General features: G+C 47.6%; 2 protein-coding genes across 19 annotated transcripts in view; both read left to right on the plus strand.

Moving 5' to 3' along the window:
- Positions 1–984, plus strand: part of crocc2 (ciliary rootlet coiled-coil, rootletin family member 2) — a 43,649-nt gene extending 42,665 nt beyond the window's left edge. For 4 of the 11 annotated variants that reach the window (XM_081718019.1, XM_081718023.1, XM_081718018.1 and 1 more), the window contains one exon: positions 1–983. This exon is cut by the window's left edge and continues 104 nt beyond it. The gene's annotated coding sequence lies outside the window, so the exon portion shown is untranslated. The other 7 variants (XM_081718017.1, XM_081718020.1, XM_081718021.1 and 4 more) reach the window with 5 other exon arrangements.
- Positions 985–1,253: 269 nt separating this feature from the next.
- The window catches only part of sned1 (sushi, nidogen and EGF-like domains 1), a 30,107-nt gene continuing 18,262 nt past the window's right edge, over positions 1,254–13,098 (plus strand). For 2 of the 8 annotated variants that reach the window (XM_035524051.2, XM_081718029.1), the window contains exons 1-6: positions 1,291–2,402; positions 7,703–7,990; positions 10,953–11,093; positions 11,468–11,630; positions 11,855–11,980; positions 12,408–12,521. In XM_035524051.2, the coding sequence (XP_035379944.2) occupies positions 2,187–2,402; positions 7,703–7,990; positions 10,953–11,093; positions 11,468–11,630; positions 11,855–11,980; positions 12,408–12,521 (1,048 nt within the window). In that variant the 5' untranslated portion in view covers positions 1,291–2,186. Of the gene's footprint in view, positions 2,403–7,702; positions 7,991–10,952; positions 11,094–11,467; positions 11,631–11,854; positions 11,981–12,407; positions 12,522–13,098 lie in introns of all 8 variants that reach the window. The other 6 variants (XM_035524055.2, XM_035524053.2, XM_081718028.1 and 3 more) reach the window with 6 other exon arrangements.

Here is a 13,098-nt window from a genome sequence, read left to right on the forward strand (position 1 = left end):
GAGCGGAGCCCTTGTGTGCCAGCGCACATATACACACACGTGTGTGCGCACACACCCACCGACACACACGTACAGTGCCGTTTCTCATCCTGTTCACCAATGGAGCCACGCCGGCACAGCTCACGGCGGCTACTCATAAGGAAATATGCTACATAAGCAAATTTTACACGCACACATGCACGCAACACACATACATGCACGCGCGCACAAATACACACATGCATACATAAACAAACACACACCTTGATGCAAAGAAGATGATTCAGAACTGATGGACTACATGAACCTAAATCCCTTCGATAATCTCGATCCACACCATAAAAAAATCCCAACAGAAACAAACAATGAGGCCACTGTTTCCCCAAACACGCAGCAAGTGCCAAATTGTTTTAAGGATTTGGTGTGTTCCTCTGTCCCTCCCTGTTGGCCCGGTGGTAATCAGTACAATGTGAGGATGGCAGAGCCCAACTTACCTCTCCCACAAACTCCGTTACACGTCCCCACGCAGACACACACACACACACACACACACAAACACGCAAATGCAACATATGTATACGCACAAACACTCACATGCCCGCACACACACACACACACACGCGCGCACGGAAAGACTGTGACTTTCTACACCTTTATCGATTGCGTGGTGCGTCATCTGGTGACTTTATTGCATGTAAGTGCATGATGTTAATGAGACTGAATTGTTTCCGTCCACAGCTTTTCAGGAAGACCTCAAGCATGTTGACTGTTAATGAACACACTGTATTCTCACTTTTAATTGTTTCGTCCTGATTGTCAGCTTGTTTGTTTGTCGTGATTAATTACAATCTTATTGATTGCTGTTTCATTTGCAAATCTTTTGAGAACAATTAAGGAAAAAAAATGACTTCTTTTTCTCAACTCCCTCCTTGAAACTCCTTTTATGAGCTAATAAAACTATAATAAGCATTGGAACAATGAGCAGATTGATTGGTGCAATTTGACAAGTTCCATTATTTACTTTGGCTTTGCTGTATGGATAATTACTCTCACTTGTTTTGATGTTTGCAAACAACTCAAAAACTGCCTCAAAAAGTCCCCTCGTGACAATTTGGCTCCAGGTTTTAATTTGTATTACTAATAACCCACTTTGTCAAGGGTTGTTTTGGGTTTTTGGGTTTTTTTTTGTTTGTTTCGCCTCTGCAATACTGCGACCCTCGGAATCTACTGCCAAGACTCTTAGACTCACAAGAACCTTCATATAGGGATTATTGCTCGATACTGTCTGTGGTCCAGAACTTATTTGTCTTTGCTCTAAGGAGGCCTGGTTCATATGGCTTTGAAATTAGACATCTCATGCGCTGTATGATGAATTCACTTGGGATATTGATTTTCAGGAAGAAAAAAAAAGCCGCAGTAATCCAGACCAGAGACACTCTGTGTATGTAGTTCTCTTTGAACTGGCTGGGGGAGGCTCTGGATTCATATTGCGTGATTGGCATGGCTGTGGTGTTGCTCCTCTGTTGCCGTGAGGCTTACACCGCCATGTGTGCTGCTGGGAAGAACGCGTACAGGCGGGCTGCGCAGCCCAAGAGGGAACGCGAATGCCCTGTCAGTCTCTTTAATGCACTCCTTTGATTACCATAGCACCGCCCACTGCTTATCCAGTTACCAGCCTCCTCGGTGCCATTGGCTGCATGTGCATAATTATGCGAGGTAGTGAATCCCTTGGGGGGGAGGGGCCAGTTCTGAAAGAACCCCTTTGGCAGGGAGTATAGAGGTTTTATTGAGGATATTTCTAAGCTAACCATCAGGGACCAAATTGCTGGATTGTAAAAAAAAAAAAAAAAAAAAAAAAAAAAAAAAAAAAACTCTCCTTCTCTCCCTCTTTCTTTCTCCACTCTGTCTTTTTCACTCCCTCACTCACTCGCTACATTTCAGTGTGCAGTGCGGAGCACTCCAGTACCCAGAGGCACACAGAATGCGAGGAATCCTCCTTCCCGGCATAGAGAGGCAGCCGCGCTAACAGAAGCGAGAGAGAGAGAGAGAGAGAGAGAGAGAGAGGGGGGAGATAGAATAGAGGAAAAGCAAGACGGGAGCGCTGAAAGCCGACGCGGTTCAGGAGCTGGAGACCTGGACTTGCCCCCTGTAGGGTGAGCGGCGTCCCAGTGTTCTGATCGCCTCTCCATCCCAGTGCGGCGGGGGTGATGGGGTGGGTGCAGGGGCTCATGCCTAGCCTGTGTGCCCTGCTCTGGCTGCGGCTGCCGGGCCGAGTGGACCCTGCCGTGCCCTTGGAGGACTTCTACCCATTTGGCCAGGAGTGTGGGGACTCTCAGACCGATAGGCTGGATGACGGAGGCTCAGGACTGGTGGGGATCTCGGTGGCGTTCCCCTTCTTTGGAGATCGGCACACAGGGCTCTATGTGAGTTATGGAATTTGTGTGTGTGTGTGTGTACGAGAGAGTCCAGCAACAGAATCGGCTCTTTCATTCACAGCTTTATTGGTGTGTGTGTGTGTGTGTGTGTGTGTGTGTGTGTGTGTGTGTGTGGGTGCAAATGTGTGCACGTGCGGCGTCTGTGTGTGTGTCAGAGACATGTTGCATTCATTGGGGCTTGTGTTCGGGAATTGTGTACCCGGACATGTGTATGAAGTTCACATGTTACACATATGCACACACATACACGTGCACGGAGACGCCCGCACACACACAAACGAGCACACAGTAGCGAGGCTGCTGATGAGAGTTTTAGTGCAGAGATGACAGCTCGTGCTGCCAGTGCTATACGGACACATAAATTGCGGTCGGAGAAAGTGGGCCAGGCGGGGGAAACACGCACGCACACACACATCTCCCCAAAAATACCCTGCCTCCCCAAAAATACGCCCCACCGCCCGCACCACACATTCAGCACCACCGGCCAGGTCTGGCTCAGGGTGCCACGGCAACAGTGGGCAGGGTCACAAAGTCCTGGCGCTCCGGCGGCAGGAGTGAGGTCACGGTCCCAAAGCAGCGGGATGGGACCCTGCTGGCACGCTGACACAACGCCTGCTCGCTGTAGCCACATGCCATTCAAACACCCGCATGCCTGATACTTCCACAGGCAAGATTAGATTTCTGTTTGGATCCGTCTCGAAATAATGAAGTCAGTTGGATCTGCGTCTCGACGGAGCCAGCTGAAATAGTGTAAGGTTTTCTTTGTGTGTGTTCTTTGTGTGTGCGCGTGTGTAAGAGACAGAGGCATGCCTGATTCCATGTGCGTCGGTGTGTGTTCATGTGTGACCCTAAGTGGCATCTCATATATCAGAGAGTGAAGTAAATATTAATGTGACTTAGAGACAAGATAAGACGTGTTGCAAATAGAGATCTAAGATTAGATTAGTGGTGGCATGGTGGAGAAAAAGCACTGGGTTCTGTGGGACGGGAGCTCTCTGGTGCAAACGCAGGTCAACCAGGCAGTAAATGTCACTAGCGCTCGCGCGGAGGTGTACGTCAGGTGCAGAAAGCACAGTGCGCCCCTGATCTCTGTAGCGGACCGGAGCTGTTCCGAACGCCTGCTGCGTTCCGATCTTTGCCATGAGAAAACCGATTTGGCAGGTAAGGTTTGGGGACGCGTTCTCATAGATAATCCCGTCCGGGGCAGGCAGTCCAAGTCTTTGGGCCAGATCAACAGGAAAGCTCTTGAACCAAACAATCTGGGCGGTTCTTGGGCGCTGTCTTGTGGTTTTACTGTAAGGGCTTCCCCAAGGCACAAGGAAGGAGTCAGAACTGCCTGCTTTTCCCTAAACCTCTGGCACCTCCTCCTCCTCTCTGTCTTCAAAAGAATTTGGAAACTCTACAATACTGCTGTGTGCTGCTTGCTGGCTCTGTGCTCCACACACACACACACACACACACACACACACACACATTCTCTTTTCCCCTTCCTGCATCTGTGTGTGTGGGTGTGTGTGTGTGTCGGTGTGTTATGAAGATGTATGTTTTCTTTGGTGCAGTACCAGCCACTGCAGGAATGAGCCCCCCCCCTGCTGCTCCCTCCACCTCTCATCAACCCTCTGCACCCCTCTCTACCCTCTTTCACCCCTCCCCACCCCCTCCCCCTGCACACCAACCTCCTCCACCCCCTCCCAACCCTTCTCCACAGGCCGCATTTGCGTGCTCCACTGCCAAAGCCGCTGCAACTGCGCGGCCATCGTTTGTTTTGGTTTGGGTCTGGGAGCTTTCACATGTTGCGGGGACCTCCCCCCCCACACCCGCTCACACCTCCACCCACACTCCCAAACTCGTCTCTGCCTCCTCCCCCTCAGATAACGAGTGCAGGGGTCTTCCCTCTGGACCCGTTCAGCTGCTCAGCTGCGCAGAGCCGAGATCCCTTTAACAGAACACAGATGCATCTGCAGAGAGTCTCAGGGATGCCAAACAATGCAGGCTCTCGAAGAGCTAATCTTACAAACGGCTGGGATGGAGCAAGAGGAGAGGGCCAAGGCTGAGGAGGAAGAAACTTTCACAGCAGATGTGTAAAAGGCACGCGGAGGCTAAGCCGAACGCAAAAGGGCAGAGCGCTCCGGCCCCCTGACGAGGGTTAGCGCAGCTTGCAGAACTCGGCGAAAACAGCACGACGTGGTGTCCCCGCTGAAACCCTCCGCCTGCACACGGACCTGTGAGGTGGTGTGAAGTTTGGGATGTGATGCCCTTTCTTGTGCAGTGAATGCACAAGATGTCCTTTCTTGTGCAGTGGAGATGTGTGGAAGCAGAAAAGGGGAACAGGCCCAGGTGGACAGGCTCCGAGACCCCACGGCACACTCTGCACACATCTGCTAAAGCTCATCCTCGCCACTTCAACACTTTAGTGTTTGCGCAACAGATATTTTTATTTTTCTCTCCGAGTGTGTGTGTGTGTGTGTGTGTGTGTGTGTGTGTGTGTGTGTGTGTGTGTGTGTGTGTGTGCGTGTTTTGGCCTCACTTTAAGTGGCCCAAATATTACTGTAAGAGAGTGTGAATGCATGTGTGTGTACAAGGGTGTTTATGAGGCTGGGTACACAGCCTTGTCACGCTTTATAGCCTTTATATCATCTCTGCAAGTTACGCTCAGTGCGTGAACTGGGAGGCGATTCAGGAGGTCACACTCAGAAATTCATTTTCCCCCACAGAGCCGGGGAGCGAGTTATTTGTCCAAGGGCAGGGTGCCATTCAGTTTATTACAAGGAGACATCAGAGATATGAGCTGTCCTGCTGACGTGGAGAGACAGAGGGCATCTGACCTGGACGTGCGCTGGCCAGCCTGCTGGTAGTGAGGCTCAGGGATTACTCCACCCTCTCGGCATCCCTCGGACACGAAGGAGGGGTTAAGAAAGACTGTGAATACACCCCTCTGGGTGAGGAAGAGCCGGTGTTTGCTAGAGATGGATCTTCTGTTTGGAGGGATTTGTTTTGGCCTGGCTTTTCCCCGATGACGGTTTATTTTAGTCTATAAAATATTCAGTTCCAAAGAAAACTAGCCTAGGAGAACCCAGGATATTTCCGGCAAAGAATTCCCAAAAAACAACATGGGACCAGGGCAGATGAGTGTGGAGTGTGCAGATATCTGTATATGTGTGTGTGTGTGTGTGTGTGAGCAGGATCTTGGATATCTTTCAGAACGATATCTAGAATTTCCACAGTTTTGTTTGATTTCTTTACAGTTACAATGCCCAGTGGAATTGCTAAATTGATGACATCCCACTTCTGCATCCCATCGCTGTTTTTCTGTTTTTCTGAGGTAGCCAACCATTTGAAGCCAAGCAGGAATGGCTTCCACTCTAAGGTTTCGTTTATGTCCATTTACGCCATCCTATATTCAATAAGGTACACAATTCATCTGACCTCTTCCAGATTCTGTGGGAGATCAGCGCCAGTGGCGGTGCGCATTACGGCCCGGCCCGGTATTCCCTCGTTTAGAACTCGGCAAACGCTGCCCGGCTAAAGCTGCGTGTCTGTGTCCTGGAAACGACACGTTCTCCGTCATGCATCTGTACCTGCCTGTATCGGAGCCTGCGCTTGTAGAAGCTGAGTTCAGTCCACATGCCTCTCACTCTGTTCTGCTCCCGGAGCCCCTGAACTCCCACACACTCTCCATCATCTGTTCCATTCTCAGTCTCTACCTGCCCTCTGGTTCTTCCTTCTGTCGCTTCCTTCTCTCTCTCTCTCTCTCTCTCTCTCTCTCTCTCTCTCTCTCTGGTTGACCCTGGCTCCGTCACCTTGCAGGCAGTGCTGTGTTCCACTGTCAGCCGGACTGTGGAAAGAGGAGACTGTGGTCGTCCGATTAACCCGACGCCTCCGCCGCCGAGCCAAACCAAACTTCCTCTTCTGTTTTTACAGCTCGCTCTTCCCAATTACGGTTTCCATACGAGCAGGGAGGGGCAAGGAAGCACACACACCCACCTCCACACACACCCACAAGGCGCGTTACACACCTTCGGTGCACTGTAGTCCCATCAAACCGAACCATGCACTCCCATCTCACCTGTACCGCCCCTGTTCCATTAGGCAGGCAGTAGCTTGGCTTTCTGCAGCAATCCTATTTTGTCCTTCAGATGCCCTTCCGTTTTTTTCTTCATCTATAATAAACGATCCTTTGGCACTGTGACGTAGAAAGTGTGTGTAAGCTTGCGCCTGCTTCCCCCTGAGCTCAGAGCCTGGATTACACGCCGGTCCGCTGCAGGTGTGAGGGCTTCCTTGCCAGAACAGGGATTACTGTGCACAGTGGGTCAGCAGTGGCTGGGGTCGCCATGAGCGGACGAGCTGTGAGCTGCTGTTTAGCGGCCAGCTGGCAAGGAGACCCCGGCCTCAGCAGGGGCGGTTCAAAGGGATCGCGGCCCTTATTGTCGCTTCCTGCACTGACAGTGGACAGCAGCCAGGGCAGGTGTGAGAGGGTGTGTGTGTGTGTGTGTGTGTGTGTGTGTGTGTGTGTGTGTGTGTGTGTGTATGAGTGAGAAAGGGAGACAGAGATAGGGGGCCTTAGTTTTCTCAGCTGTGGACATGCATAAGTGGTGGAATAAGGGAGCTGTCTGTTCCCCAATGGGAAGAGTGCATGTCAACCATGGGAAGTGTGTGTGTGTTTCGGCCACGGGGAGCGTGCGAGTCAGTCATAGGGAGTGTGTGTGTTGACCGTAGAGACTTGTGTTTGTTGGACATGGGGAGTGTGTGTGTCGACCATGGGGAGTGTGTGTGCGTCGACCACGGGAGCCTCCCTCAGTCTTTGATCATGTGACTCAGTGGAAGCAGAGCGGTAGCAGCGAGCCTGCCAGAACCCACAGGTGTTCCGCCCTCACGCCCTTTAGTCAACATGGCCCATACATCCAGCATCTGTAGCCCTACATCAGAGATGCTGAACACAGCTACTGTTGACAAAACACCTCTCCACATGTCCTCCTGGAAAGAGTCCTGTGTAAAAGATTGTTGTGTCTTCTTACTGTAGTCTTGACTCACTGTTTATTTTTTCACATCTACTTAACTTCCTTTTGACATGTTCCTGTCTAATTATCGGTTCGTGAGTCTAAACCAACTTATTTTACATCACTGGAGAAACCTACGTGTGGAAAAAATAATACTAGACTGTTTATGAACCCAAACAAACAAGAAAACATTACAGTCATGGTGGAGAGCGTCCTGCCCACGGTCATTGGTGGTACTATCAGCCAGTGCGAGGGGCTGAATGGTGTCCCTGATCCCATCCTTCCCTGCAGGTCAACAACAACGGGCTGGTGTCCTTCCTGAGGGAAGTGTCCCAGTTCACCCCAGTCGCCTTTCCCATTGCTGGAGACCGCAGGGCGGTGGCGCCCTTCTGGGCCGATGTGGACAACCGGCGGGCGGGCGAGGTTTTCCACCGGGAGAGCAAAGATCCTGGCATCCTGAAGAGAGCCACCGAAGACATCCATCGCTATTTCCCAGAATTCCCCTTGTTTGTGGCCACGTGGGTCCTCATCGCCACTTGGCACTGTGTCACGTTTTTTGGTGGAAGTTCAACCACTCCGGTAAGCATGCCCTGTCCTGGAACACCACGGCACTGCATGGCTACCTCTAACACCCACATTTTAAACTCACAATAGGGCAGGATGATAACTAGGAGGAATGTTTTAAGTAAGAAAGACTACTCAAGTAAAAAAGTTAAAAAGACCGAGTAGTGAATTACTTCACCGGAACTCATTTAATAACACTGGGCAACTGTGTGTGTGTGTGTGTGTGTGTGTCCACAAACTAAAATATGTGGTCCTCATAGCTATTTTTACGCTAAATTTGAATCAGTTTTAACGATGTTTCTCTCAGGCACGTTTTAAAGTGAAATTTACAATAAGTATATTTAACTTATCCATAAATAATCCGTAAAATATGTACAATCGTATGAATTTGGCCAGTATTTGCATTTAGTTGGTGCTTTTATCCAAAGCAGTTTACAATTATGACTGAGTACAACTTGAGGGTTAAGAGTCTTGCTCAGGGGCCCAACAGCGGTGGGTCTTGAACCAGCAACCTTATGACTACAAGTCAAGTACCCTAACCTTAACCAAGTACCTATTTGGCCTCAGGAACATCCCTCTTCAGCGTCCAGTAGTAGTCTCCAAAAATAGAGGGACTCCATTTTCCTTGGGACAGATTTTCCACAGGCCTACTATACATAACGATATGTGAGAATATTTGATTGTAAACTATTTGTCCTGTGAAAGTAGGCAGCTAAAAACACTTTGGTAGATCACATCTGGTAAATTACATACACATATATACAAATATGATGGAACAACAACAACAAAAATCCATATGGTTCATGGCCAAATTCTGAAAACATATTTGGAATCAGTGTGCAAAAATATATATACTGAACAGCTGTTGCTCTGGGTCTTGGTCCTACTTAGTCCATGTGTTGTCAAGCTAAATATTGTGAATGTAACATAACTCACAGGCATCACACTGGATTTGGTGATCATTTTGTGATTAGTACAGTTTCGGGGACTATTCCGAGGTCTTGCCCAAGGTCACTTATTAGACATTTTACTTTTCATATATTGCAAAAATGGATTAGTCAGACCGGCTGGCTAGCTAGATTAGATAGATGTCCTACTGTGCCTAGATTAGCTAACAACTGCATGCCCTGTATGTGGTCGAAAGAAATATCAATATATAAAACCAATAACAAACCTCTATAATCTTTATAGTCTTTAAAATATGCCTCTATATGGGACATGTATTGCTGGCACCGTGAGTTTAGTTCAGTTGTTGCATTTATTTTTTTCTGCTGCTGGTAGTTTATTGCTATGTAGCTAGTGTTAGCTAGCCAGCCATTTTTTCCTCAGAATATCATCGATATCGGGATACCACACTTTCATATTAATAATATGAATATTAATAATGCACACTGGGAACAACGATTTCACACACACACACACACACACACTTTTAAAGAAAAGCTATATTGCGAGCTACTTTATATTATATACTGTCCAGTTGTGTAACTTACTGAGGCAACGTGGTGGCACTCGGCGATCATCTTTAGGGATTTCACCAACCCTCCCACACTTGCCATGTTGTGGCAAAATGTACAAAATATATCTAAATCATTTTAAAAATGTAATTGAAGAAACGTTGACAAATATAATGGAGTAAAATGTACTGAAGTCAGGGTAAATAGTAGCCTCTTTTAAAGCAGCTCTTAAAAGTACAAGTTGTTCACAACGTTACTTAAATAAACGTAATCGAGTAAATGTCACTACCCAGCTGGTCTATGCAACAGAAATATAACCTACTTCTCATAAAGCAATAAGCGTACAAAATACGCCACGTTTAGAGTGATTTTCACTTGTTTTTACCATAATGTCTATAATATCCTTCACACCTCTCCTACTCCTCCAACCAGCAAAGTCTAAATGACAATGCACGACAATCTGATGTTTAAACTGTTCTGGGGTCACTTGAGACCCAATCATGTCAATGTGATATGATTGTCTAGATTTGGGTGCAAGCTTTTACAAAATGTAGGCTTCTCTCCACCAAAACATTTTCAGTGCTGTAGTTATGAAGTTCAGTTTTAAAATTAGAGCTGGGGTTCTGAATCTGCTGAGGTCCAGACTGAAAGGAAGTCTTCCAAGAGCAGAGGTGGAGGTTCTAGAAACAGAAGCAATATTACTCACTGAGCTGATGGGGCACTGGGTGGAGTTTCAGAAATTTCATATTCTTCAAGTTTCTTCACTTCATTTCAGTACAATTTGCAACTCAGGCAGTAGAGGTGAGTAAGCATGCGTTCATATCCTGTGTTCATATCTCATCCCCACTGTAATATCATGTGTTCATATCTCGTCCCCTCCACAATAGTGTCAAGTGTTCATGTGTTCTCCCAAAGAGAACACATTTGGAATTGTCTCATTATAAAATGATGGGACAGAGTTGCAGTGATACACAGATTTGGTTCCACCTGGTTTTAAAAGTAGAGTGTGTAGGGACTCATTAGGTAAATAGCTGCAGCTCTGTGGAATTGGTTGCCAGCGTATTTTAAATGATTGCTAGTAAGCAAGTTTTTAAAAATTCTGTTAAGAAATGGATCCAGGAGGGGGGATGGATAATAATTAGATGGATATTTTATGAATTATATTATGTTATTTTAATTTTACTTTAGTTTTGAGGATCAAATGTGTTGTGATAATTGTTTTATGATGCCATGTTTGCTATTTGGTTGCTAATAGGGAGTTTGGTGTTGTAATCAGTCTTTGGACTTTTTGTGATAACCCAGACTGTTTCTGTTTTATTATATGCACCACACGGTGCAATGCAATGTAGATATTGTTTGTCTAAAACACAAAATGGTCCAAATCAAATCAAGTCAAATCAAATCAAATCATATCCAAGCTCTAGTGCAGTTACGTCATGAATTCATATCCCATCCTAATGCCTGGTGGGTCTGTTCTGAGGACCATGGCTTCTCAACCTGTAATGTTTCCTGTGTCAAAGGTGAACACATTCCAGGTAGTACTCATCACAGACGGAGACCTCTCGTTCACCATCTTCCAGTACCACAACATCACCTGGACCACGGGCATGCATGCCAGCAGCGGGGGGGACGCAGCTGGCCTGGGGGGCATTGCCGCACAGGTAGTGCCCCGGTGTACCCTTCCTCCCTCCACACATGACCAACAACCCTCCTCTACTTCAATCCAGAATTTCTCCTTTATTCCAGAATGACCTCTTTATTCTAGAATAACTTCTTTTTTATTTCTGTTGATTTATTCATTCGTAGTTTTCCACTGACCCCCTTTTCCGAGGAAACTGGGCACTGTATGCGATTCAAGACGTTTATGCTGGCGTTTTTAAGATTAGGCACAATCAAGAGTATTTCTTGTGCGTCTGCTCGCTGACTACAGCACTTTAAACAAATCCTGTCCAAGAAATAGATTTTTAGGGGGAATTATAGGAGCTCACCGTGACCATTATGAAAGAACTTTCCCACCTGTTTCCCCTCTTCCCAGGCAGGTTTTAACGCCGGCGACGGGAGGCGCTATTTCAACATCCCGGGGTCTCGCACTGCTGATGTCGTGGAGGTGGAGACCACAACAAACGTGGGCTATCCCGGTCGTTGGGTGTTCCGCATCGATGACGCCCAGGTGCAGGTGGGCAGCTGCAATGATTCAGGTAAGACATGATGAAGGAGAAAGAGAGAGAGAGAGAGAGAGAGAGAGAGAGAAAGAGAGCGAGAGGGTGAAAGGCGAGGAAGGTTGAAGGCAGTTCAGCCAGAATAAAAGCCCATCCTTTCTACTACGTTACCACGGAACCTGATCAGTCTGTAAGCGTAATTTATCGTGTCATAATTTATCACGTCACAGACGTCGCCATCACGTCCTTTCTCCTACCTACAGCTTCAGTCTGCCCACACCTGAGGCCGTGCCTCCACGGAGGTCGTTGCATCGATGACTGCATCACGGGAAACCCTTCCTTCACCTGTTCCTGTTTAGCAGGCTTCACTGGCCGCAGGTGCCAGATAGGTAAGACGCCCACACGCGATATCGCTGCTTGATTTCGTCCTCCGCCTCCCTCAACAGGAAAGAGGAAGTCAGCTTGTAAAAGCAGGATTCCGCCCTGCTGGCCAGGGCGACAGCCGAGCTACTCCGGTCACATCTGCTTGTGATGCACACGGTGACGGGCCCTTCCACCGTTTCGCTCTGGTCAGGTCTCAGCCTCTCCTCCCGCCCTCGATCGGGGACTCCCTTACGTTTTCCCTTACGCAATAGGAGGCGCATGGTGAAAGGAGGCTGCGCAGTTCACGAAGATCCTTCCCACGGGCACATTTGCTATGTAGCTCAAGCTCAGCAGTGAGAATCCTTTGTGCAAGCAGGTACAAAGTAGTGACGACGGTTTCGGTGTTGGAGGCTTGTGTGAAGAAGGGTCCCTGTTTCTCTTCCGTTTGGGTAGATGTCGACGACTGCTCCTCCCAGCCCTGTCAGAACGGAGGCTCCTGTCTAGATGGACAGGGAAGTTTCGCCTGCCTGTGTCCACTGGGCTTTACAGGAAGTCTTTGTGAAACAGGTAAGATATCCCATGTTCACCCTCAAAGTTTTACCTCTCCAGCCAGTTTCCCAAACCCCCCCCCCCCCCCAAAAAAATCATTTCTAACTATGAAAAAAAAAAAAAAAAGATTTAATAAAATGAAAATACTTTCTCTATAGAATCCAGGACTAGATTTAATCCATATCCAGGAAATCAGTTCCTGGATTAGAGGGTTTTGTTGTGCCCAACGCCTTGTTGGTTCTTAATAAATTCAAAACTTAATAAACTTCAAAACTTTTAAAAACACTCATCCAGAGTAACTTACAAACACATGCAGACAACAGGAAGCTAAATGGCAAAAAAAGTAAACAGGGAATCAGAAATAATTTAACACAAGAGTGATCCTATACTGTCCTAGCCCAGCCTAACCTAAGAAAGTAAGAAAAAGCGGTAATATAAAAGAGCAGCATCCTCGATTCCGCTACTAGAACTGTAACTGTATTTCTTTTGATACGGATCATCCAGGCCACATTTTCTCTCTCTCTCTTTTTGTCTTTTTGGTCATCCACAAAAGTTCCAGGTTTTTGAATTCCTTCAGCCAATTTGGCATCACTGA

This window comes from Electrophorus electricus, chromosome 7, assembly GCF_041902795.1.
Source record: "Electrophorus electricus isolate QZ-2024a chromosome 7, ASM4190279v1, whole genome shotgun sequence".
NCBI lineage: Eukaryota > Metazoa > Chordata > Actinopteri > Gymnotiformes > Gymnotidae > Electrophorus > Electrophorus electricus.